Here is a 26673-nt window from a genome sequence, read left to right on the forward strand (position 1 = left end):
GGGTGGCTGAGTGAGGGCCACACTTTCCAGAACGTGGGGGGAGGGGCGGGCTTGGTGGTGTGGGCCCCAGAAGAGGAACGGAGCTGGGGACCCCAAAACCACCTTCCTGCCACCCAAATGTTCCAGGAAAGCTCTCCTCACTTTACTAACACCTCGCCCAGCAGAACATCTCGACTCCTGTCCAGGCGGACCCTCGCCCTGACCCTAGCCCAGGGCCTGCTTGCACCACTTCACACAGATGCTAGTGTCTGCACTGGATGCAAGAGTCCTATCCCACCAAGTCCAGGTTTTTATTTCGACAGAAGGCTCAGATTGGGGCCTGAGGAAGAAGCTGGGCTCCACAGACGTGAGCAATATTAAGTGCGTGAAAGGAATCCCCTGGAAAGATTCCCAGGGTAGCTGAGATTCAAAGCCCAAATGCATGCCCGTTTGTTTTGCATTAGCTAACCATTTTAGACCATCACAGGGTGTGGGGGGGTCTCATTCATAAAATATCTTGCAGGCAGCAACGGCTGCACAGACACCTGCCCGTGCCACCTTCTCCTGCATTCCCATCGGCAAAATGATAATAATAATAGTGCTTTTCCCATTAAAACCATAGACTTCCCCACACACACACACAAGAGCCCAGGGTCAGAGAATCTAAGCTACGACAGTCCTGCACTCCTACAGCCCTTCCTTTTGCTTCCTCTGAAAGTTGCTTTTTCCTCTCCACCCCTTCCCCGAGGGGCTTGGTTAACCAAGTTGATTCAAAGCCGCTAGCCCCCGTCTGGCCACTTTCTCAATGATTCCCTTTGAGCTTCTTTAAAGAAGAGAGCCTGCAGAATCCTGGCACACTGGCTTTGATTAAAATAAAGTAAAATAAAAACCACAAATCAGATTGTGTGTGTGTGTGTGTGTGTCAGTACCTTATAGATTGTGTAGGAAGCTCGAGTCTTCTTTGAACAAGCTCATAAACCATGCGGGCAACGCTTTGGGAAACAGAAGAGAATGAAACGGTACATACCCCTGGAAGGAATTACATACTAACCAATGTATTCGTGGTGGTGGGATTTGTGTGTGTGTGTGTGTGTGTGTGTGTGTGTGTGTGTGTGTGTTTACTCTACTTCTTAAACTTGGTAGATGACACAAATGTTAGGACAAAGGCGAAACTTGCTGCAGGTGCCGGGAACGCATCACCTTTGTGAGAGGAATTTAGGAGGGATCTGAACCAAGTTATTTGCCTTGAATTTCCTCTGCCGTTCTGCAGGCGGGAACCATAAACAAGTGGAGGATGAGCTCCTACACGCCCTCCCCTACTCCACCCATTTCCGGCCCTCCCTAATTAGGCACCCAGGGCCCAGGAATTGCAAGGTGGGTGACCTGGGACCCTCTGGGCCTGGAGTGGGAGGGAGGGGCTGCTGGGGGAGGGGGCTAAAGCCACCCAAAGGGGCTGATCACACTCCTTTGCACCCCCACGGGCTCCCCACCACCGCATGAGGGAAAGGAAGGCCGTGTGGAAAAAAAGGCTGGCGGGGAGAAGGATCAGGTGGGATGGAGGGGGAGCTTCAAGGATTGCCTTTGAAAAACCAAACCAAACCCCAAAACCTAAGAATTAAAAAGTTCGTGCATCCCAGTGAACCCGCTCTCAAAGGTCTTGCCACCAACGCGTCTCCGCTGTTCTTCCAATAAGTTAGCGTCGTTTCACGTTTAGTCTTAGGTTTATTTTCCAAAAAGGGTAAGGGGGACACCGTAGTGTCTTTTATTATCGGTATGACTAGGCTGGAAAGAACGGATTTGTAGAAGGTCCGGAGGGCAGTCCTCAAGGGCATCTTGACATTGGCATTGAGAGGCGACATCGACGCTGTGGTCAAGCCTCGGTCTGTAAGTTATTTAGCTTTCTCGTCTCGTTAAACTTGGTTTTGTGTTTTTTTTTTTCCTCCATGATTGTATGTGTCGTCTACCTACTGAAATTCTTCCAAAGCCAATCCAATATTGTTTTAAAGCTAAAATTAATTTTTGTTCTGTTCTCCTTTTGTATTTAAAACATTTTTTTCCTTCTTTTTTTTAAATTATTATTTGTTTTTTCATTTCCTGTGTTTTTCCTCCTTGTCGCCAGTTTTACTACCTGGGCCTTCCCCAGACGTGTGCCTGTTAGTGGAGGTGGTGTTCAAGAACATCTTGTCCAAGCCTTTGAGGGCTTCGGTGAGATAGTTCTGCAGGGCTGTCAGGGCTGCGCAAATGGCCGGGGCGCCGAAGCCGTGCGTGATGAGGCTGAAGTGCGTGAGACAGCTCTGGATCCCGGGTTCCAGGATGGGGCTGGGCCGGCTGTTCCCGATTGGGGTGCGGTCCTGCGCCAGCAGGTCGGTGAACTCTTTGCAAAGCTGCCTGCAAGGGGGGAGGAGGGGGGATGGAGAAGAGACTTCACCACGGGGGCCCTGGGGTCACCCAGAGCGCGGCTAATGCAGCCCTTCCGCTCTGTTTCCTTCTTTCCTTCCCCCAGCTCCTCCGGGGGCCCCACCCCCACCCTGACCCCAGCAGCTGGGGAAGGAGCGAGGTTCCATCCCCCATCCCCCCCCCCAGCCTGCCTCTCTGCACCTCTGCGTGGCAGACACCCTATGCGTGTTGTGCTGTGAACCATCCCGTTTTTTATCTCTTACCTGGCATTCTTTCCCCCCAAATAAATAAATAATAAACAAAGAAATCGTGTTCCCCATCTTTCTCCTGCTTCTCCAACCTGCCTCTTAGAAACACACACACACACACACACACACACACACACACACACACACACACACACACACACACCGAGCCCCAGCCCTGGAAGATTCAGGACCCACAGCCACAAGACTGTCCCTCTCCCACAAACAGATTGCTAGAGCCTTGGCGCATGGCCCCGGGGCAAGAAGCTGTTTATTCGGAGACAGAATGCTGATTCTGTTCAGAAAGCAGAAACCTGTGTACCTGCAGTGTTTGGGGACTGAGGTATTTTCTACCTTCTTTTCAAAAAGAAAAATCTCTCTCTCTCTTTCTTTCTCAATTTTTACAAGTGTGAACTACTCCAAAAAAAATCACTGCATAACAGGATTGTTGCCAATAGAGCAGATTTCCACAAACTTGAAATCAGACTTAAAGGCAGACTGTGAAGACACTAGGGAGGAAAGATTTTGTTGTTGTTGTTGGTGGTGGTTTTTCAATTCCTCTAGGCACCTACAATTTCAGACATTTCCCAGCGTAAGGAGTCCTGTGCACTAACTATGGATTGAGCTTCTTGAAGAAATGTCTAATATCGAGGTGGGCAGGAGGGATGTAGGCCTGAAGGTAAAATGTCCAGCTCTGCCGGCCAGCCGTGCACCGGCCAGCAGAACTGCTCCCGGTCACCTGCCCCCACCCAGCTTCTGGTTCCTGGGGTCTTAAGAGAAGCAAAACTGTTAGGATCTTTGTCCTGGTCCCTAGGGCAGAGCCTGGGAGCTGATTGACAGTGCCCAGTGGTGATCAGGCCCAGGTTTTGGTGTTGAAGGATCCTGGGACCTCCTTCCCCAGAGTTCTGCCACTTTAGGAACAGGCCAGAGGTCAACCTACACCCTCCATCCCCTCAGCTGAAGGATGGCCTTGTAGATAGCAGATGTAGATAGCAGATACAACATACTGACAGGCTCTGTATTCAAACTCTGCCTTTTCATTCCCAACAGGCCCAGATGTCTTCCCATCTAGGGAGGAAACAAGGAACTGTTTCCAACTACCAAAGGTAAAGTGTGTGTGAGTGTGTGTGTGTGTGTGTGAAAGCTAAAGAGAGAGAGAGAGAGAGCTGCACTATCCTTGTTTTTTGGTTGTTTTGTTTTGTTTTCTCAGTGTTAATGCTCTACCACTGGAGGCACAGCTCTACTTTTTGGTGGTTAATTGGAGGGAAAGTCTCATGGACTTTCCCTGCCCAGGCTGGCTTTGAACCATGATCCCCCAGATCTCAGCCTCCTGAGCAGCTGAGATGACAGAATTACTAGAGGGACAAAACAATACAAACAACAACAACAACAAACTCTCCCACTTAATATCCTCCTAACCTTTCCAGTCAAAGGCTTTGGGGGAGAAGTCCAGGTATACATTTCTTGGGAAAGTTCCCTAGGTAATTCTGATTTTCACTCCAGGTTACAAAGTACTGGCAAAAATAATAATAATTTAAAAGGCCACAAAGCTCCAAAAGGGCAGACACACTGCCCTGAAGGAAGTACAGAGGCTTTGTGAGAACCTGTTATCTGGCGCACATCCTGCTTCTGTGTGTCTGTTTTTCCCACAAGGCACAACAGGTTCTACTGGCACCAGAGAGGGAGAAAGGAGCAGTAGACAACCCCCGGACAAAGATCTGTCCCATGCTAGCTGTTACATTAGGAGGGGACAAAGATCTGTCCCATGCTAGCTGTTACATTAGGAGGGGACAAAGATCTGTCCCATGCTAGCTGTTACATTAGGAGGGGACAAAGATCTGTCCCATGCTAGCTGTTACATTAGGAGGGGAAGCGGTACGTGCCAGGGTTTGATCACTGCGGGGAGATGGTTAAAGTCTTTCCGTAAGTTTGTACTCATTACCCAAGTGCCAAAAAAAAAAAAAAAAAGAGGAGAGAACAAATGTTTAAGAGTTAAACATTTTAAATCTTCAAAGCTTCACCCAGGGTCTGTAAGCAATTAAAGTTCTGGGACATTAATATTTTTTGACCCTGTGGAAAGGGGCAATCAAATTCCAATCACGTCTCAAAAACATCTGGACAAATTTGAGCAAATGATTTTTCAGCCTTCCATATATTTCTTTAAATTACGCTGTCAACGGAACAAACCGCGTCCTGAAGCACTAAATAAATGAGAGCTGCTGGTTAGGCCAGCCCAGCCGGCCCGGGAGGGAGGGAGGGAGGGAGGGGGAGGGAGGAAGAGAGAGAGAGAGAGAGAGAGAGAGAAAGACAGAGAGAGAGAGAGAGAGAGAGAGAGAGAGAAAGACAGAGAGAGAAAGAAAGAGAGAGAGATCGGGAGGGAGTGCAGGCAGGCAGGCGCATGCTCTGAGCACCGCCCACTTCAGGCCTGAGCCTGCTATAAAACACCCAACAATATGACACGGAACCCAAAGACAGGAGTAAATCAAATAAATAGAAAACCCACTGTAAAAGTTCAAATGAGCTCGAGACCTAAATTTAGCCAGAGATTTACTATTTTTCCCTCTGGAGTTGTAGTAAATTTTACAAGTCCACGGAAGATGACAAACACCACCATCACAATTGGAGTAATCAGAGCTGTGGGTAGAGATGGGCCCTCGTGGGTGACATACAGACACCCTGGGCGGCACGCACGGCTCTGGCAGGGAGTAGATGGGAAATCAAGGCAAAAATAGGCATCAGGGGTCCTGGGATGAGCTGGGGGGCAAAGGAGCCATTGGGGGAAGGTCTGCCTGGTATGCCTAGTGTTATGGAAGAGAATGGGGACCACCTGCATTTGGATTAATAAACGCCAGACTTGGAGACTCACCCCCAGCCCCTCAACCCTCCCCAACCCGAGGGAAGAGGAGGTGGCACCCCAGCCTGGAAGCCCTTGGCACTTTCCTGTCCCAGAAGAGAACATCAACCTTGCTTCCCAAGCCGGTGGACCAGCAGGGTAGGAGCTGGGAAGGAAGGCTCTAGAACACTCACTTGGTGGCCAACAGCATGTTCTTTCTAGAGTGCAGGTCGCTGGGGTCTGTGTGCTGCCGGTTCAAATACTCAGAGACGGCTTTGGCAGGAAACTCTGTTTCACAGATATACCCAAAATCCCGAGCTAAGTGAACAGCTTCGCCTGCAAAGACAGTGGGAGAGAATCGTCGCCCTGTCCCAAAACGTCTGAGGGCTGGAGTCACACACTTGTGAGCTCTGTTCAGATTTCCACAGGAGGCCAGGTGTTAGTGCAAGAGAAATGTAGGACAGATGCCCAACAGCCACAAGGGGTCAAAGCTAATCTTTGTTCCCGGCCTCCCCCTGAGCCAGGTCCTAGCTAGGCATCTCTTTGAATGGCCACAACATTTTCATGTGTTGTCTAAATGGGGAGTTGGACTGATCAATTCAAGAGCTACCTTTTCACTGAATCTAGACATTTGGCTAGATAGGCCAGCCAGATTCCTCCCCCGACACCTCCCATTTCTTTATAAAGATTCAGTTACACCTGTATTAAATAAAATTTCAACATCACTACCACCTTCCTGTAGATGTATTAGGAAAAATGGCCTTTATTAATAACTAATACGTACTAGCATAATCTACACTGGTGAATGTCCACAGATATTGAGGAATATATGTAAGAAGTCTATGGAAAGATTGTTCTTTTCTGTTGAGCAGTGCAACAGTGATTCTCCTTCCCAACTTTCCACCAGGTAGTGTTCAGGTTTCTCTCCTTGGTGCATTTCTGTCACCAACGATCCTTTCAAGATTTTCCACTGCTCAAAGATGCAGCTACAGAAAACCCGGGCATCTAAGGTATTTCAGAGCTTATGAGGAAGCCCCTTTTGAATAAAGATTATTAGCCTTTAAAGCACAGCCTTAGGGGGTTTGGGGAAGGATCACAAACATGAAAAGGAAGCATGTTGAATTATCCCATAGCTACATTACTTTTAAGGAGCGTGACTTACTTTTAATCATCATTATCATAATAACAAAGACTCCAGGCATGATGCTTACAAGGATCTATAAAACCCCAAACTGCCAACTGAAAGATTGGAATTTCAGTGGGATTTCCAGTTTCTTCCCTTCTCCAGCCCAAATCCTGCTCTCTGGGCTAAGATTACCTTTGACTATTTTTCAAAATGAGGATTGTGATATGAGCACAACCTACCCCCCTTCCAAGGGCTCAAAGTCAGCTGCCGATAAAGGGTAGTTGAAAATGTTGGAGGGCAAGTATAAGGCAAACAAATGTGCCCAAAAGATGGCAAAACGTAAGGCTGGTAAAGACGATGCTCCGGTGGTTGCTGTTTCAAGGTTTTTTTTTTTTTTTTTTGGGTCCGGTTGTGGGGCCTGAACTCTGGGCCTGGGCGTTGTCCCTCAGCTCTTCAGCTCAAGGCTAGCGCTCTACCACTTGAGCCACAGCGCCACTTCCGGCTTTTTTCTTTTTGCTTATGTGGTGCTGAGGAATCGAACCCAGGGCCTCTAGGCTTACAAGGCAAGCGCTCTACCACTGAGCCACCTTCCCAGCCCTGTTTCAAGGTTTTAAGATGCCCTCCTCCAAAAGCCAACTCCTCCGTGAAAAAAAATGGCAGAAAGAGCCAAGACCAACAAGCCAGAGTCTAGAGAAAACTCTGCCTTCCTCGGTGAGTGCCATCTGGCTGGGTTTCCCGCCTGCTTCCACTCCCGGCAAACTGAACTCTAGATATGCTTGTTCTAGATTATGCAGATGAGCTTCTTTATTACATACCAGAAGATCACCCACAAATCCAATCTGATGAGCAAATTCCAGGCTGCTTATTACAATCATGGCTAGGCGCTAGTGGCTCACACCTGTCACCTTAGCTGCTCAGGAGGCTGAGATGTGAGATTCAAAACCAGCCTGCCAGAAAGGCAGTGAGATTCTTATCTCCAATTAAGAAGCCGGAAGTGGAAGTGTGGCTCAAATGGTAGGGTGCCAGCCTTGAGCAGAAAAAGCCAACCCAGAGCTCGAGGTCCTGTATTCAAGACCCAATACCGGCCCAAACAAAACAACTACTACTACGGCTATTTCCTTCACAACTGGTGACATTTCGACTGAAGACCTAACTTGACACTTTCCCATCCATATTTTCCCATCACGCCTTTGCCAGTTTTCCCCCAGGCAGCCCGGCCTTCCCTGAGGCTGGCATCTTTCCCAACTGCCAGGCAGGCTGCAGCAGACAGGGCCCACGGCTTTCAGAACCAGCAGCCTGGCTCCTGCCTGCAGTGTGTTTTCTAGCAGTGAAAACAGGTATGGATTTCTGCTTGAGGAATTTCTATTGCAAGAATGCCTAAGAAGGGGCTTGCCAGGCTGTAGAGAGCTGAGGTGAACCCCCCCTAGCTGGCACTGATCACACTTGAGGACACAGGAAAGCTTGACAGAGTCCCTTGGCCATTCTATAACTGCTGGCTCCTGCTAAGTCAAAGGATCTTTGAACTTCTCCCCAGCGGCCGCTTGACATCCAACTCATAGAGGCCCGACCATTGCAATGATTTCCCCTTAATCATGAACCGTGTAAAATGTCAGCCTCCAGCCGACAGGGAGGCTAGCCCCTGGAGCCGCTGTCCAGGCGGCCTCGTGTTCTTGCTTACCTTCCACCAAGGAGGTGAGCAACGTGACGTTCGCAGCTTTGCGTCTGCCCGCAGGTAAGTTCAAACCGATCTTTTCTAGCCTCTCGCGCAAAGATCTCCCCCCATTTTTCGATTTGGCTCTGAAATGGCAAGAATTAACATTCTGATTAACCTCAGTGTGCTCCTGAAACGAAGTTTAGACTTAGCGATCCCAAGCCCAGCCTAGCCTGAAGACGTTTGAACTGGAGGTTGGCACTCCCCGCCACCCACCCCCTTTTTCCCCCTTTCGGATATTGGCTGATAGTTTGCTGAGGTTTGCTCAATTTCTGCAATACAGAGCATAAAAAATTCTTTAAAAAAAAATCTTTGAGGGGGGGGGCAGGGAATGGATCCCAGATGAGAGTCATTAGGATGCAGAGTGTCCGCACAGACACAAACATCCAGAGCCCTTAAACAAAACAAAGGAGGAACTGGGACCTCGGCGCTGAAGAAACAGAAAGACACACCCAGGTGGAAGTCCAGAGTAAGAGTTTTAGGAGGGGAGAGAAGACTGGACTGGGGGTTCACCACCAGCCTCCCAACAGCGAGGTTAACGCTTGGGTGGGGTTGCAGGGGGACCTTAAAGTACTGAGGTTCTCCAACTCTGAACAAGTTGTCTGCACCCAGGCACCAAGGCGGAGCTGGAGACCTCCCGGCTCCAGTGCTCAGAGGACTCACTCCAATACCCACCCGGAAGGAGAAGGAGAGGGTTCCAACTAAGAAAGTTTCTGGGCCACACCCCAGCTTTTCCCTGCACCTGCTGAAGTCTGGACAGACATAGGCGGGAAAAGCCACCCCTGCATTCATTCATTCATTCATTCTCTCTCTCCCTCTCCCTCTGTGCTATTCGCCTGGGCTCTGAACGTGGATTCATTTACCAACTCTTGTCCTAACGTCTCTTCATAAGCCACAGTGTCCCAAAGAATTTAGCAGGGACTTGACCTGGGAGGTCACAGGCCACCTCTCCCCTGGGACCTGGGGACCCCTGGGACCCAGGGACCCGAGTGCCGACAGTGGACGCTGTGAAGTGCCCTGTGTCTGTCTGTCTGTCCGCGGTGGGAGTGATCCCGAAGGGACTCGGTCGTGCTTAATGGAGGGCCACCGCGCACGACGCCGCGCAGCGGTGGTGAGATCCAGGCCAGCGTCTCCAGCGGCATTTTCAAGCACGCCATGGAGGAGAACCGAGTCGGATTACACGAGTGGAGGAGGACGGTTCCGGGATGCTCTGGGGGTGCAGAGCAGCACCCCGAGGTGCTTAGGAGCAGGGGGTAGGGCCGAGCCCGCGGGGGCGAGCGAGGCTGCGCGCGTGCGCCCCGGGCGCGCGCAGGGGCTCGGCCAGCACGTGGCCCGCGGCCGCGCACCGAGCCCGGGCTGCGCTGGGTCTCCGGTTGCTAGGCAACCGCGTGGGGCTCCCCCCTCCGTTCCCAGCGAGCCTGCGAACCCTACTCGGCGCGGTCGTGGGAAGTGGTTTGGGGGCTCCCGTACCTCCGCAGGACGCCGCCCAGGAGAGAAGCGTTGAGGCACTCGGGGGGCGAGAGCCGGCGCTGGACCTCCCCGACCGTCACCTTGTACTTGGAGGTGGAGCTGAGCAGGGACAGGCGGCCGGGCACCGAGCAGAACACCTCGCCCGTGTTGACCGACATGCCGCCCAGAAAGCCATCTTTATTCATCATCAGCGAGGTCACGGACTTGGGAGGAACCGGAACTAGAGAGAGGGAGACAGACAGACAGACAGACACATTCCATCAAGGTGACCGGGTTTCCATCCTGGCGACCTGGCCGGCAGGACGCGCGCGTGGGGACCCCGGCGGGGAGGCCCGGGGGCCGTGGAGCCCCTGCCGGGGGCGGGGTGGGGGTGGGCTGCCCACCCCTGGATGCGCGGCCCGGCCCGGCCCCCCTAGGCCACTGACGGGACCCTAGAAGCCAGGCCCCCCCCCCCGTGCGTCCTCTGGAGAGGGGACAGCCCGCATGCCCGGGGAGTCACCAGGGGCTGGCTGAGGACAGGGTCCCCCCAGGGCCTTGACCACCGTCCCCTCCTCTCCCTCCCTCTCTCTCTCTGGATTCAGATCTAGGACGGTCCCCGGGACCCCTGTACCCAAGACCGGGCAGGCCACCTGCGCAGAGGAGGTGGGGTGAGCGCCACACGCAGCTTTCCAGTGGGGTCCCTTCCTCCTCCCCTACCCCCCATCTGCAGGCTGGGGGCGACGCCCACCCGGGGGAAAGGCCACCGGCCAGCGACAGAGCCCCCGGGCCGGCGGGGTGGTGATTTACACCGCTGCCCCCCATCCTCCGCCCTCCCCTCGGCCCGCGCCAGCCGCGGCCTGGCCTCGCCCCCGTCTCTCCTTTCGGCACAGAACTGATAACAAACGCAGCCCAGGTATGCTTCCTGCAGAAGTTAATCGGAGCTGACAGCCGGTGACCACGGCTGCCCTGCGCGCCGGCCTGGCCAGGCCCCGCCCGGGCTCGGGTCTAATTGTGTTTCCGTGTCATCTGCACGTCAGGAGAGAGGCTGGGAACGGGGAGCAGTCAGCCCCCACCCCCAAACCCTGAAGTCTGGCCCCGTGGAATCGGACACCGCCCCAGCCCATTTTTCTCGCTCCAAAGCAGAGAAGATACACGTGCAGGTGACTTCTGATTTGCCTACACTGAGATGCCAGCCATCTGCTGTGTGTGTGTGTACACGTTTGAGGGGGGGTCCCTATTCCTATCTTGCTGATAAAGACTCTCTCCCCCCTTATATTCCTGACAGGAGAAAAGATGTACTCTCCTAGCTCTTCCTAGCATCTGGAGTCTAGAATCCTAGATGTGAAATAAGACGTACCACCTCCCTAGGTGGAGGGGATGAACTCACAGGATGCTCCTCACCGACCTTCTCCCACACATAGATCACAGCAGCCGGACGTCTATGATTGGCTGGAGACTTGTAAAAGCCAGACCGAGCCCCAAATCTTTTATTTACTACGACTTTTCATTTTGCTTTTCGTAAACACTTTATATAAAGTGAACATAAAGCTTCGCCAGCCACAGGGAATGAAGACAAGGAAGCAGTTCCTTCTGAGACTGCTGCTTGGTAAATGTATTGGGTTTCTCCAAAATTGAGGAGTGGTCTCAGAAGATCCCCTGTGCTATGGCAGAGGGAAGGACTGGGGGGAGGGGGTCCCCTTTCTTCTTGGGTCCTCATCTTCTTAGCAGGGAAGTTGCTTGCTTACCATGCGAGAAGTCAGTATAGCAACCAGACTTATGCAGCAAGTCAGTAGAGTAACCCGATTTCTATAACATCTGGAGTTTAAAGTCACTAAGTAAGTGGGTGATAGAGCTAGAGGAAACAAACCCTCCATCATTTTGCTGTGGCCACAGCACGCGCATCTAATCTAATCTACCTGATTTCCCGTGCCGTTCTCAAGACACTTCAGACTCCCATTCGAGGCACTCCATCCAAATGGTTCCAGAAGTTACCATTTAGTAAACTACTCCCCCATAACTATTGATGACTCTTTGCAGTTTTAATATGATGTATACTGTAGAAATAAATTCTATGAAACCCTCATTTTTTGCCACTCAGTAACACTTTCAGAATACTACGTTAACAAAGAGCCCTACTCACTAAGTGGAAAACACCACGTCTGGCCTCAGCTTTCTGCCCCTTTACACATTGGAATTTTACCAGCGTGGGGTGGGGGGAGTTGGGACTTTGGGAAACACTTTATAACCTGCCCACACACGGTACAGTCGTTAATTGCCTGATTTGCCTGACAAGGGCTGTTTTCTCTGAGGATGTGTATCTCTGTCTCCCCGGGGTGTTACTTCTGCACACCTTCATTATCACCTCAATGCCCTCCTTCTAGTGCCAGCCCCTCCCCCACCACGGAGCGATTCCCCTCCCCCAACCATCTTGAATGCAAGCAGAGGGGTGTCAGATTATACCTGCTTCTTCTGATGGAAGTGCCACAATCTGGTTCCTCTAACCAACCCTCTGTCCACCCCGGGGCCTAGCGCTGGTCCCTTCGACTGTGTCCTGCAGATTCCTCACCCCAGTTTCCCTTTTGGCCCAAAGCTTCTACGTGTGCCCCTTCCACCCCGACACCTGCCTTACTCAGCTGATTAACCTCGTGTTTTATTCTCTTTGTCTTCCCCCTTCTGCTTTCCTCCAGCTTATCAATAAATGCACCCAGCACCAGGGCCCGGTTGATTTGTTAGTAATTACGAGCTCACCGCTCCAGCTCAGGCAATGCGGAGATGACTAAGATAGGTTTAAAGCAACAGCAGGAAATAGTGAGGAGACGGAGCGTGGCAGAACTCAGCGTGAACCTATTGGTTCTTTACGTGTTTACAATTTTCTGCGCATACATTAGAAGTAGTCTTCCCCCCTTCCATTCTCCATTGGGTGGCAAATGCAACCTCTGGGTGCCGCCTCCCCAAACCTTTCTCATCCCTTTCCTTGAATGAAACGGTGAGGATGGAAATGGTTTAACGACGGATCGCTGGCTTGTGAGGGTGACTTGGAGCTGGCAGGAAGGAAGGGAAAACACTTACGAGAAAAATCTCCTTTCCTTATTTGTTGACTAAACAGAGCTAACGTGTTAATAGTCTAGCTGGTCATCTCTAATTTAGCGCAAACTTCCGTGTGAAAGCGTAGCTTTGAGAACTGTGTGTCTGATGAGCTCCTGTGGATGGGAAGATGGGGGCGGGGAGAGAAATCTTCCCCCATAGACTCCAGGGTTCAGGTGCTCTAAGAAGGGAGCAGCAGCAAGGTAATACCTCAGACCACTCTTCACCCCTGCCTCCTAGAGGATCTGGGTCTGCGAGGTGGAGCACGGCATTAGCTCTCATCTGTGCCTCGCCTGAGGAGACCTGGAGAAAGTCACTCACGTCTGCTCGGCCTCCACGTGCTCAGAGCTCGTGTCTGGGTTAAACCGCTCTGAACTGCAGCTGTTCCCTGGGTGGCCCCAGTCTATCTCAGGCTCTGTGGCTGGGAGAGGTGTTGAGCTCCAAGCCAGCCTCAGACATGGAAGCTGCTCTCGAAGCTTTTAGGGGGCACTGACAGACTCTGTGTACCTCCTCTTCTAGGCAAGAAGAGACCATCTCCCACAGACCCAGTGGAATTAAGATTTGGGCAGTTGCCTTGTCCCTCCTGCTGAAGAAAATCCTCATCGAAATGTGCGGGGCAGGGGTGGGGGTGAAGAGGCCAGCATTTATGGAAGAAGCAAAAACAAATGTAGAAGAGAGCAGAGACTGAAGTGAAACTAACCAAACAGGGCATCCCCAAGATCAGGAAAAACCCCACAGCCACACCTGTGAACTTGGACTCCAGCCTCACTGCCTTTCCAAGAAACTCCAGCACATTTTTTTGCTGTCTAAGGTGTCCAACAGATGGCATCCTGGCCCCTGATTGGCCCTCCCCCCCAAACCTTCCGAAAGCCCAGGTAAGCCGTGTTTTAGGGTGTAGGACAGTAGCCACGGTCGTTTCTGTTAGCATGGCACCTCCCCCATGCCCCGCCCACATTCCTAATCTTAATGGAACTGAGGGTTAAGAATGATTTTTTAATGTCTCGTTGGATTTTTAGACTGTTAATGTACCGAATCCTTCTCATTATTACTTTATTGATTGCTCATTGACCAGCCCCCTCCAAATCGTATTAACCACCCTCTGCCGGTTTAGATTAGGAGAGCTTAAAAAGCACCTTTCATTACCCCCTCCCCGGCTACCCCTGCCACCGACTCGAGACTCGGAGGCTTAATGGGAGCTCTAATGGGGCCGCCACGAGGAGAGGGCCGCGGTCCCTGCCGATTGCATTAATAGCTCAAAGGGGGCCAATACAGAAAATTAGCCGTAAACGAGCTCTGGAGATCTTCAAATGAAAGAGCCATTTATCAGGCCGGCTACCTCCCTCCACTCTACTGGGAACAACTCATTTCCTCTTAACTAAATTACTTCAGAAATGTCAGCTAAGCCCAGATAGCAAACATCACGAGAGAGGGAGCCGATCAGCGCCGGGGTGATACCAAAACAACAGCTGAAAAATGAGGCTGGTGACGTGCGAGGAGGGCCCGGCCCTCATTAGAGCGAGGGACGGGGAGAAACGGATCCCCGAGCCGCCCAGACGCCAGGAACGGCCACGCTGCACCGCCGCTGCCTCGCCAACAAGGTGCCACTTCCAGAAAACTCTGTGTCCATGCCCGTTAGAAAACAGACGATGCCACTCAGACCCTGGCTACTTGTTGAAAATCAGAATACTCAGTTCGGAAAACGTTCTCCCCCTGGACAGAATGGACCCGTTGAATCCTCCCTGGCGAGGAAGGGCAGAGGGCACGCAGGGCCTTTAACCAGTGGTGCTAAACCGAGCACTTCTTAGTTTGCCTGCGGCTCTTTAAAGATATAAATAGGATATCAGGAACCTTTCTTCATGTAATAAACTAAAAAACATCCCAAGTATCAAAGAATGGAACTGACACTCGTGCTCACCATCTCTCCACCTCAATCAGTTAAGGTGCTCAGGATGCGGTGTAGACTTTTTAAGCTGGAAGCAGGAGGAAGAAGGAAGAAGGAAGCAAGGAAGCAAGGAAAAAAAAGAGAGAGGGAGGGAGGGAGGGAGGGAAGGACAAAGGAGATGAAGAAAAGGGAAGTGAGGAAGAAGGGGAGGAGGAAGAGGAGGAGGAGGAGGAAGAGGAGGAGGAGGAGAAAGAAGAGGAGAGGAAGAAGAAGAAGAGGAGGAGGAGGAGGAGGAGGAGGAGGAGGTGGAGGAGGAGAGGAAGAGGAGGAGGAGAGAAAAAGGAAGAAGAGGAGGAGGAGAGGAGGAGAAAGGAAAATAATGAGGAGGGGAAAGAAGAGAAAGGAGGAGGAGAAGGAAAGGAAAGAGGAAGAAAGTAAAAGGCACTTGGTGGAATATTTTTAAAATATCCCCCACTTTGTTTAAATGTATAAACAAACCAAAAAAAAAAATCTAGACTCTGCAATTTCGGTCAATAGTCTCCTTTCCTTATTCCTGGAGATACGCGTGTATATACACACTCCCATATTGCTGACACATGCAGGCCGGCAACCAAAGCGCCCTACATCTAAGAATATTCTCAGCCCCATTTTGCTAGGCAAGCGAAGTTCCAAATATTTTTATTGGCCTGACTATTAATAACAGTTCTGATTGGTCATCTGTTTGGGCCCGTGCTAGTGCCAGCCCAGAGGACGTTGCTAGGATACAGAACCCAGAGCTAAGTGGTTCTAGCTTTCTGCGAAAGAGGGGGTGGTAGATTTGGAACAACAACCACCGCCCGAAGCGCCCCGGACAAGCTCCTCCCTCACCCCCGCCCCGACCAGCTCGCAATTAGCCGGCAGAGAGGACTCCAAGAGAATGGCGGCACCCAGCCTCAGTACCCCAGTGCACACAAACACTGCCCTGAAAGCCTGAAATGGTACGGAATGATCTTCTCTAAAGAACGAGAGGTGCTTGAGCAGCCCTGGAAATCCACACACACACTCCCAGAACTTTGCACCAGCCTCCAGAACAGTCATTCCAAAGCTAGATCACATCAGTTCAAGTATTGCCTTTCCTGGGTACCTTCTCCACGCTCCTCTGCCTGCCTCTGTGGGAGGAGAGCGTGTAGAACACCTCACGGTCTTCACTGCAGACCCCTTCTATTGTTCCAAATTGGCCCTGAGTAGCCTGCTTCCCAGATCATCTCCTCTCTCAAGGAAAGTCAGGTGTCTCAGGTGGATCATAAGTGCGTGTACTGCCCACACCAAACATAAAGACAGCCTTTCTCGGGCATCAATAAGAAAGGAGGGGTTACGGTAGCTAGATTTGTGTTTTCAACTACCGGTTCCTTCGATAATTAAAGATTGCACTGTTTACACATTCAGACTCCTAAATATGGGGCACGCGCAAGGCACTCAGACCTTTTTCTGCAGTTACACTAATTTCCATGCTTCCTCTCAGTGACTGTCAGAGGAGGGGGAAAAAAATTAAGCAGCTGCAATATGCCTGAAATGAGTTATTGTAATTACATTTAATTAGTTTAATTAGTTAATTATTTTGCTTACAGCTGTACAAGAGACTGCAAACATTTGTTAATATCACATGATGTTTAACAGTATGGGGGTGATTCCACAGTTATATTAAATCACGGGTGCATGTGCAGGAAGATTTAGATATGTACATAGCTTGTCTGGGCTTCTCAGGGTGTGCATCTTTAGCAACACATTTGGCACAATTAAAAATAATAATAAAAAGAAGCAACTCGTAAAACACAGGGAACTGGGGAGAAAATTACCACTGGGGGGGGGGATAAACAAAAAGCATGGAAAAGAAAAATAACATGAAGCAGTCAGGATGACAGAAGAGTTTGGTTCAGGAAAGTCCAGTTATCAACGAAATAATGACAGCACCACGTTTTGGAAGCTACCATTCCCGGCCGGTGGTACACATGATGACTGTTTAGTTATGTAAGATGCATGTAGCTTGGCTACTGCATGTATTATGAGAAAGAGAGAGCAGTAGTCTAGGCCCCTCGATTTCTCTCTTCCGGGGTTCTCCGTGCATTTTCCCCACTGAGATCCCATTCTCTTCTTCATCCTCCCTACCTAGTGATATCGGCCACTGCTGCTCAAGAACAAACATGTATATCATAATAAACCAATGAATCCCCCTAACGTGAAAGCTCATCACAAAAACATTAAAGCACAAGAAAACTTTGCTTCCTTTGGGAAGGAAAAAAAAAAACAAAAATCAAAACCTCATACCTTTTTTAATGACAGACTGGTCCAATAGATTCATGCCGCTGCTATTGGCATCTTCAACGGACTGTAAATATAAAAACACCACCATTCAAAACGACTGGATATTATTACAGAGTCCCACACATAAATCATGGTGCTCTCCACCTGACTCTCTGCTATTTCCCTTTATATTCACCCACAAAGGGAGATTTTGATTATTATCATTGTGACTTCCAGACTGACAGAGAAAGGGAATTTGCCCAATGTGGAAACTCTTCCAATGGAAGGCAAAGGAAAAGGAGCTCGGTGACGACCCAGACGTAGCCATCTTTGAATCATTTGCTTCGATGCATTGTGAGGCACAGCCAAGAGCTGCTTTTCACAGTATCAGTGGAGCCCGATGTCTGTGTTCTCTCCCAGTGCAGCTTAACCCCAAAGCGATTTTTACAAATACATAATCGCTTACACTATGGGATTTTAATTACAGTCTGAGCAATTTGGAATGGAATGCAAAGAGGAGTCCACAGGAACGGGTATGCAAGCTTCCCAGCCTGCTGCCGTCCGCAGCACACTCGCTTTCCTGGGAGCTGGGAGCTTTCTCCTGTACCCAGACAGTCCCTGCGAGAGCCTGCCCCATCCAGTGTCCCAGTCCCAGCCCCGAAGGTGCCCTGATCCACCCAGGGCACACCTGTGAGGAAGGCAGTAACCACACACACACACACACACACACACACACACACACACACACACACACAGCTGGACCCTTGCAGCCGGCCCCCAGGTAATCACAAGGAACATTCCTCTTCCTTGCCACCATTTCAGCCCTGTAGAGGGAAGTTTCAACTCTAAGCATTGGCACAACTTCTGAGGGAAGTAAGCTGTCGAAGCGTGTTTCTGAGTTGTTGGGGTGTGGGGTGTGCGTGAACAGAGTTCTGGCTGTACATCCCCGGGCATTCCAAAGCAGATCCACTCCACCTACGCCTCCCCATACCCAGTGCAAAGAACACAAACTTTCCCTGCACAACAGCTCCTTCCCACCTGGGGTGTGCAGAAACTCTCGAGTTTGTCTAAAAAGGTCTGAAGAAAAAATGCGGGAGAGACAGAGACAGATAGAGGGGAGCAAAGAGATAAAGAGGCGGGCAAGGGGGACCTTCCCACCGCTCCCTGAACTTCCACACACGCCGCATCCTCAGACAGGGTGGTGTGTGTTTATCACAAGTAAAAAGCCTGTCTACCCCCAAACAAGCAGAGCTGGGGAAAGGCGATGATCGAAGCCCTGGAGAACCCTGGTGGTGTGTTTCTTTTCCTTTTTCAGAGTGAGTCTTCCTCTCTTGGGAAGATGAGGAGACAAACTGTTAGCCTCTCTCTCTCTCTCTCTCTCTCTCTCCCTCTCTCTCTCTCAACTTGTTTTCCTCCCTTGCTCACCTTAGGGTCCGGGGAAAGTGGTTAGGATTTTTTTATTGTTTCAATCCCTTGTTTGTGACTCCGCAGGGACCTGATCTCGGACCCTGGCCCCTCCCCGCACACGCAGCCCCCCTGGGCACTCGCGCTGCGTGAGAACCGCCTCGGCCCGCGTCTGTGGGTGGGGAGCTCCGTGGTGCGGGGCCGGCCCTCACGTGGGTCCTGGATGTGCGTACACGCCTCAGCAGCGACGTGGGGTACTTGTGGTAGTTAATGAGAAGGCTCTTGTCTGATTTTCGATCTAATTACGGCCCCCGCTGGGTCCTTGTCCCGGGTATTCACGCCGCATGCTGGCGCTTAATCGGCACACCGAGGATCGTAAAGATTTAATTAGGACTGCATGCGGAAACGCAGCAAAACAACTCAGACTCGTAATTACTAGACTTCTTTAGTTAAAAGTGATACCAGGGCTTGCTTTAAGACACAGGGGTGTGTTTGAGTGTGTGTGTGTGTGTGTGTGTGTGTGTGTGTGGAGAGAGAGGGAGAGAGAGGAGTTAACTTCACATCTTTATACGTTTGCACTCACGGGTGGCGGGGGTGGGGGGGTTACACAGCAAAGTTGTGGCAGAGTTAGAAGGAAATTAAACAAATCCCAAACTAGGAGTTGGCACCCCCTTCCCTCTTCCTTTCTGTAGCCATTTCTCCCCCCTGGGTTTTAAACACTATCTCCTAACCTACCCACCCCCAACGCACACACACACACACTCACACACACGAGTGCAATGTAGCATACCAAGAACCCAAACAACGATTTGCTAGTTTAATAGCCCCTGTGAGTAAATTGAAATAGAAATTGACAGGGTTTTATAGTTTCATTTAAAAAAATATTAGAAGCATTTGGTTAATGAGCTCTCCTCCTCCTCCTCCTCCTCCTCCTCCTCCTCCTCGTTTCTCTCGGGGTGGTGCCCTGTGTGTGTGTGTGTGTGTGTGTGTGTGTGTGTGTGTGTCTGGGGTCCCCCAAGCCTCAGCGCAGAGTCCCGGGCAGCAACCTCCGAGGCGCTGGGGAGCCAGTCTGCGTTGGGGGAGCGTCTGGACATGGGACTAGTGACTTTAAGGTCCAGACTGAGCCACTGTCCCGTCCTCTGCTGTCCCTGCGGAGGCCGGAGGCTGGAGGGGAGAGGCCGGCCCCTTTGCTAGAGAGGTGAGAAGAAGGCCCGGAGGCGTGGGGGCTGCTGGAACTTTCTCTTCGGTTCTCCAGATCCCTGGCACTATCTCTCAGGAGGTGGATCCCATTCCTGACCCAGCCGCCTTCCTGGTGACCTGTCACCTGCATCCGGGCCCCGGGGGCTCGGCTGGCAGGGTGGAGACCAGTCTTCCCCGCACCAATCGAATCTCTACAATTCTCTCTCAGAAGCTTGTTCAAGGGACAGTGTGCAGGCTGCCCTGCCCCGCCGGGACACCGGCCAGGCCGGGAGAAGCTGAAGGGAGAACCGGGAGGCCGGAAACAGTGTGGAGGCCGCGGTTGGCTCTCTCTACCTCCTCGTGGGTCAGTCCCTAAGCCTCCCTAGAGTAACTCAGCCACAGTATTCCCGAGGGCCTTCTCCCACGACACCTTTGGCTGAACAGCTAAAAACCAATCACAATTCTGCCTTAAAAAAAATCTAAATCAAAGAAACTTGCTTTTCCTTTTGTGGGTTCAGTTCTCTGAGCCGCCCCCACCCTCCAGACAGCAGGGCAGTGGGAGGCCTTGGGTGCCGGAAGGATGTGTGGATTCACTTTCATTATCCAGCACGTCGAACCGCACTCAGAGAGGTTCATTTCAAAACTTTCTCCCCTAAGACATATATCCCCCCCAATCCCGTGCATTAAAAAGAAACTGTTAAATGTTTCCTTCCTTATATGCTAACCCCAAATGAACACCAGCTCCCAAAGGGACACAAGACTATCATCACTTCAACCGGGAGGGAGATTCAGCCACAAGACCAGATCACACACACACACACACACACACACACACACACACACACACACACACACTACACATAGATAATGTTTCTTTTTAAAACAATCGTCAGCTCTCGCACACCACTCAGACAGCATTTCATGTGGCCACATTTTAACTGTTGGGAAATACTTTTTTCACCCCCCACCCCCACCCAGGAAGGTGGTGCACCCTTTCTCTTCCATTTCCTCTCCCTTTGCTTCAGAAGCACGTCTAAAACAATGATGGGTCACATCTGCAACTCTGCCAATGAGGTCTAAGCCGGCGATTAAATACTTTTCCAACCATATTTCTCTTTTCTGGGGACTCTGACGTGGGGGATGGGGGCAGTGAAGTTCTGCTCAGAGTCCCACGGCCAGGTTTTGGGGAAATCAGTTCTTTGATGTTTCTTTGTTTAGTTTCCAAGCGTTCTCCACCCAAATCAGCCCCTGTGTGCAGGGTGCAGATGGAGCAGTAGGTGGGCCCGGAGGCCTGTGGGGCCTTTTGTTTTAAGAAGTAAGCACGTGACACCTCTTCCACTGGGGTGGTGGCTGCCGGTGTTCATAGCAGGAGGGGAGGAGGGAAGGATAAATGTAGAGCCTTGCTTCGCCCTCACTGAATGGACCGAAAGACAAAACTCCCACAAATACCAACCAACCAACCAACCACACTCAGCAAAGGAGCTCCATAATGGTTCATCGGTTCTCAGGGACTAACCCAACCTAACTGTGTGGCTTTCTGGGGTGTGTCCCTCACCAATAGAACCTGGACTCTGTGTGTGTGTGGGGGGGGGGGGGGGAGAAGGCTGTGGTTCTGGTGACAGTTGAAGCAAGATCTGGTTTAAGGAAGCAGATCTCAGCCTCTTTCTGATTGTCCCTGGGCAACTTTTTGTGGTGGTGGTTGTGGGCACGTGTGTCAGAGCCTGCCGGTCCTCAGCAGGCCCTGAGCCTCGAAGTGGCCTTGCACCTTGGGGGTGCTACCTGGGAGAGCTCTGTAGGCCGCTCTGGTGCGTGTGTGGTAGCAAGCCACAGGAGAGTAACACCATCCTGGGTCCCAGGGATCCTTAGCTACACACGCACACGCATGCACATGCATGCACACACACCTCCTTTGTCAGACTTGGATGTCCAGCGGCTCTTCCAAGCTCCCACCTCTAGCCATCTCCCTGTCCCAGCCAGGGAGCCCCCCAGCCTGCACCCCGACCCCCCTCCCTCCTCCCCCCCCCCCCGCGGGCCCCTCCCCGCCCTGGTTACCTGGACGTCCTCCATGGCCGGGTGGCCCAGGCCGTGCAGGGACAGGCTGTCGCCCATGCCCGCGTCCAGGCCGTGGTGCGCCGAGTGCAGCAGCACGTCGGGCCGGCGCACGGCGTGGTAGTCCCGGCGCGGGTCGAGGCCCGACAGCTGCGGCAGCGCGGCGCGGGGCTGGGGCAGCAGCGCGCCCGCGTCGGCGCCCACGTCCTGCCGCTGCCGCTGCCCCCACGGGTGCTGTTGCGGCTGGTGCAGCGGGTTCAGCGCGTACGGGTCGTTGACGTGCGAGTAGGGGTCCTGGCTCTGGTGGTAGGGGAGCGGCTGGTAGGGGGGCGGGAAGTAGGGGGGCTGGAAGTCCGAGGACGGGGTGTGCGACAGCGGCGGCGCGCTCGAGTACGGCCCCTGCGACACGGAGCCCAGCTGGGAGAGCCGGGAGCTGTGGCTGGGCACGCCATCGTGCCGGTCCTGGGGGAGGAGGGGGCAGGGGAGGGAGAGAGAGAGAGAGAGAGAGAGAGAGGCAACACATGGACAGGCCGCACGGCCTTGGCCGGACAGGGTAAGGGCAGCCCCCCGTGCCCCCCGAGATGGCGGGGTCCCCTTCCCAACCGGGTCCCCTTCCCAACCAGGGGGGCCTTCGGGGAGAAGCGGGAAATAATCGGAGCGGCTTTCTTTTGGGGGTGCACAGCAGGCCCAGGGGGCTGGGGTGGGGTGAGGTGGGGGGTGGGGGGGCCGAGCTACTAAATGTAGAGAAGTGCGGGCCCCACGCGGGGCGTGCGCTCCCCCGTCCTCGAAATCTCTCAGAGACACCCCCAAAGTAGCACAAAGGAAAGAAACTTCGCGGCCTCTGCCCCGGGTCCCCCGTTTTTATTTCTATTTATATATATGGATGGATATTAAAAGGCCGAGTCCTGCCCGCGCTGACGCGGGAGCGGGGCTGGTGACCACTTCGTTCCTCCCGCAATCTGGAGATTCCAGGACCTTCCAGGAACCTGCCCGGCCTCAGTTTCCACACCCCCCTCACCCGGCTCCCCAGAAGGAATGAAGAGAAACAAACTCAGTCGTGTCTCCAGGAAAGAGGGCTGGGGAGGCGCCCGCACCCGCCTGCGCCCCAGCCCGCGCCCCAGCCCGGCTGACTGGAGCTGTGCTGTGCAGGCGCTGCTTCTAAAGCCGGCTTTTTTTGGGGGGGGGCATCGCCCTTGGGGGGTGCAAATGCAAGATCTGCAGTTGGAGGAGACGAGCCTCCCCCTCGCCTCTCTCCACACCACGTTTTTGGGGTGTCCTGTCTAAGCAGGGTGCAAAATCCAGGGGAAAGAGCAAAGGGGAAGGGGGGGGGGGCTGGAAGTTTTCTCCCTCTGTGGAAATGCCCAGGTACAACCCACGGTGTGTGCATGTGTGCGTGTGCGTGTGATTGCAGAAAGCATCATCACAATGTCCCCGCTGCAGCGGCCAAGTTTTGTGCTTCTTTCCCTAGTCCGGCCGGTCGTGTTCCCTCCTCCACCGACTCTCGGAGTGGAGCCCGAGACGGAGACGCGCCGCGCGCAAGGCCGAGCGGCCTCCGCAGACCCCGGGTGCCCGGCTAAGCCACCCAGCTAGAGGCGCTGCCAGGAAGACAGACAGACAGACACTCACACACGCACGCGCGCGCACACACACACACAGACAGAGAGAGACAGAGAGAGGATGAGAAGAGAGAGCATGCAATGCTGGCCCAACGGGAATCCGAACTCACCATGGATGAATAGGTGTGGACTAACATCTGGAAAGAAAAGCCTGGTTACTGCTCAAAATCAAACAGCGAGCTTTAAAAACACATCTATCTATCTATCTATCTATCTATCTATCTATCTATCTATCTATCTATCTATCTATCTATCTATCTATCTATCTATCTATCTATCTAATCCATGTCTGTCTGTCTGTCTGTCTCTCATCTATAGCTATAGTCAGCAGCTATCAGCAAGTCCAGCAAAGAGTCTGGCGCTGGACACCCGAACCCGGCCTGAGCTGCGGCCAGGACCAGCCATGAAAACCATGAAAAATTAAAAACTGACCCCCTCCAACCAGAGTGGCCGCGCCCGCCGCCCGGGCAGGGCCGGGCATCTGCTCTCCCTCTCGCTCTCCTCTCTCTCTCCCTCTCTCTCTCTCTCTCTCTCTCTCTCTCTCTCTCTCTCTCTGGCCTCTTTCTTCTCCGCTTCCCGCGGGGATCCTCCTCCTCCACCCCGAGCCGGGAGCCGGGCTCACTCTGCCTGGGCGCCCTCTCCTTCCCCCCGCACTCGCCTACACCGCCTCATCATCATTGATATTCATGACTATTAATATGACACGAGCACTTTAAAGGGAGAATGGAGACAAATGGAGCGTGAAGCGGCGGCCGCGCGGGTCTCCCTGCCCGGGCGGATGACGTCCTGCGGCGGGCGGAGGGTGACTCGCTGTAATCAGAGCCGGGGGCCGGCCGGTCGGCCGGGGGGAGCGCGAGGGCCCCGCGCCCCGCTCGCTGCGGGTCCCGGGCCGCGGCTGCGGGCGCCCCGCGCCGTCCCGGCCAGCTGCGCGCGCGCGCGGGCGAGCGCGGGGGCCTGGGGCCCGCGGTGGGGGGCCCGCACCCCGAGAGGGACGCCCCCCCGGGGGAGGGGAGTGGGCGCCTCCCCCGCCCCGCCCCGGGCCTGGCTTTGTGTGCGGATCCCCACGGCGTCCAGAGCCCGGCCGGAGCCCGGCCTCCCCCTCCCAGCCGGCCGGGGAGCGCCGGGCCGCGGCCCGCGTGCGGCCTGCGCCGCCCGCTCCTTCCTGCCCTCCTTCCTGCCCTCCTTCCTTCCTTCCCTCCTTCCTTCCCTCCTTCCTTCCCTCCTTCCTTCCTTCCCTCCTTCCTGCCCTCCTTCCTTCCTTCCCTCCTTCCTTCCCTCCTTCCTGCCCTCCTTCCTTCCCTCCTTCCTTCCTTCCCTCCTACCTTCCCTCCTTCCTTCCTTCCCTCCTTCCTTCCCTCCTTCCTGCCCTCCTTCCTTCCTTCCCTCCTTCCTTCCCTCCTTCCTGCCCTCCTTCCTTCCCTCCTTCCTTCCTTCCCTCCTTCCTGCCCTCCTTCCTGCCCTCCTTCCTTCTCTCCTTCCTTCCCTCCTTCCTGCCCTCCTTCCTTCCTTCCTTCCTTCCCTCCTTCCCTCTCTCCCTTCCTCCGTCCTTCCTTCCCTCATTCTTTCCTTCCCTCCTTCCTTCTTTCCCTCATTCCCTTCCTCCTTCCTTCCCTCCCTCCTTCCTTCCCTCCTTCCTTCCTTCCTTCCCTCCTTCCTTCCTTCCCTTCCTCCTTCCTTCCCTCCCTCTTTCCTTCCTTCCCTCCCTCCTTCCTTCCCCCTTCCCCTCCTTTTTTCTCCTTCCCTCTCTTTTTTCTCTCCTTCGTTCCCTCCTTCCTTCCTCCCTTCTCTCCCTCTTTCCTTTTTTTACTCTTTCCTTCCTTTCCTCCCTTCTTCCTTCCTTTCCTGCTCTTTCTCTTTCCCTCCTCCTTCCTTTTTCTTTTTCCTTCCTTCCCCTCCTTTCTTTTCTTCCTTCCGTTCCTTCCTTCTCTTTCTTTCCTTCCTTCCTTCTCCTCCTTTTTCTTTTCCTCCTTCCTTTCCTCCTTCCTTCTCTTTCCTTTCTTCCGTCTCTCTGCTTTCTTCCTCTCTCTCGTTCTTTCTTTCTTTTTTTTTCTTTACCTCGATTTACACTCTACGCAATCCATCTTCAAGAAACACCGCACTTCTCCTTTCCAAGCCAGGCCAGGGGCCACAGGGAACCTTTTTGGCTCTTGGCAGAACCCGTGCAACCGGCCGGACTGCGGCCATTTCTGTTAAAGTTCAACCTCCGTCCAGACTTAAACAAAATCCTGCCTTCCACCACGCGCGCCCCTGCCCGCAGAGCGGCCGCCGCCGCGCCGGCCCTCGCCAATACCTCCACCGCGCTCGCTCGCTCGCTCTCCCTCTCTCTCCCTCCCCTTTTCTCTCCCCCCCCCCATTTTCTCCACCTCTCTCCCCCTCTCTCTCTCTCTCCCTCTCTCTCTCTCCCTTCTTCCTTCCTCCTCCGTCTTCTCCATTGCCCTTTATTCATCGCGGATCGGGGGTTCTCGGGGTGTCGGAACGCGGCCATCCCAAGCCGTCGGCCTCCGCTCTCCGCGCCCCGTGGATTTATTGCGCGGGGCGACTTTGCTTCCAGAGAGTTCTAGCGCCCCGTCCCGCTTGGTACGGAGAGGAGAGGCGGCCGAGCCCGCGGAGCCGGCGGGGCCGGGCCGGGCCGTGCGCCCCGCGCGCCCCTCCGCCGGGCCCGTCCCCCCCCCCCCCGCCCCGGCCCGGCCCCGCGCCCCGCGGCCCGGCCCCCGGGAGCCCCGCCGGGCGTCCGGCCCGCTGCGCCCGCTTCCCGCGACTTCGCCCGGCTTTCCCGAAGCCCCGCTGGCGGCCCCGGCCCCGCGCGCCCCGCCGCCTCCCCGGCGCCCGCGGCCCGGCCCCCCCCCCCCCCCGGCCTCGGCCCCCCGCGTCCGCGGGCCGCGATGGGGGCGGCGGGGCCGCGTCCTCGGGACTCAGCGCGGAAAGCCCGGGCCTCCGCCCGCGTCCAAAACGGAGTAAAAATGCCGCGCGGGCGCCGGCCGGACCCCGCGGGCCCCGCGCCCTCCCGTCCTCCCGGACACCCCGTCGGGGCGCGCGCGGGGAGGGAGACGGGGAAAGAGGCGCAAAATAGCCGATCGGAGGTTCGCGGGCCTCCCCAGCCGGCCGCAGCCGCCCGGGGCCCCGGGCGGAGGAGACCGCGGTCTGCCAGTCGGGCGCCTAACCGGCTCGTCCGACCGTCCGTCCGTGCGTCCGTCCGTCCGAGCGCGCGTCCGTCGGTCGGTGCGCCCGCGCGGGCCGGCGCGGGCCCCGCGCTCACCTCGTAGATGTCCTCGTACTTGACGTTCTCCACCAGCTTCCAGAGCATGGCTGCGCCCGGCTCGCTCCGCGGCGAGTGCATTCATGTGAACCGCGCCCGCCCGCGTCTCCCGGCCTGCGCGCCCCGTAATGAGCCATCTATAATTGAAAATGCGGGCGCGCGGCGCACACGGCGCCCCGCGCC

The 26673-nt window shown here is 54.0% G+C and overlaps 1 protein-coding gene across 3 annotated transcripts; it reads right to left on the reverse strand.

The window, feature by feature from the left end:
* Nucleotides 1-897: 897 nt before the first annotated feature.
* Tfap2b (transcription factor AP-2 beta) lies at nucleotides 898-26673 on the reverse strand. Of its 3 annotated transcripts, none has more exons than XM_042672012.1 (8): nucleotides 26491-26673; nucleotides 23345-23371; nucleotides 21622-22080; nucleotides 17011-17071; nucleotides 9762-9981; nucleotides 8259-8377; nucleotides 5649-5790; nucleotides 898-2367 (listed from the first exon to the last, which is right to left on the reverse strand). In XM_042672012.1, exons 1-8 carry the CDS (start codon nucleotides 26569-26571, stop codon nucleotides 2067-2069), a joined length of 1410 nt encoding a protein of 469 aa, XP_042527946.1. In that variant the 5' UTR covers nucleotides 26572-26673; the 3' UTR covers nucleotides 898-2066. The 3 variants fall into 3 exon arrangements, with proteins under 3 accessions (XP_042527946.1, XP_042527948.1, XP_042527947.1); XM_042672014.1 differs by lacking the exon at nucleotides 26491-26673 and adding an exon at nucleotides 25290-25504; XM_042672013.1 differs by lacking the exon at nucleotides 23345-23371.

This window comes from Dipodomys spectabilis, unplaced genomic scaffold (assembly GCF_019054845.1).
Source record: "Dipodomys spectabilis isolate Male_0828 unplaced genomic scaffold, ASM1905484v1 ptg000669l, whole genome shotgun sequence".
Lineage (NCBI taxonomy): Eukaryota > Metazoa > Chordata > Mammalia > Rodentia > Heteromyidae > Dipodomys > Dipodomys spectabilis.

What these genes read in the sequence shown, in the direction of transcription:
- Tfap2b (XM_042672012.1), bottom strand. Translation starts at nt 26,571, where the DNA reads ATGCACTCGCCGCGGAGCGAGCCGGGCGCAGCCATGCTCTGGAAGCTG. An exon ending in CGGCCATGGAGGACGTCCAG is followed by an intron (nt 17,072 to 21,621) that starts GTAACCAGGGCG and finishes TTATATTTACAG; the next exon opens with TCCGTTGAAGATGCCAATAG. An exon ending in CCAGTCTGTCATTAAAAAAG is followed by an intron (nt 9,982 to 17,010) that starts GTATGAGGTTTT and finishes CCCTCTCTCTAG; the next exon opens with TTCCGGTTCCTCCCAAGTCC.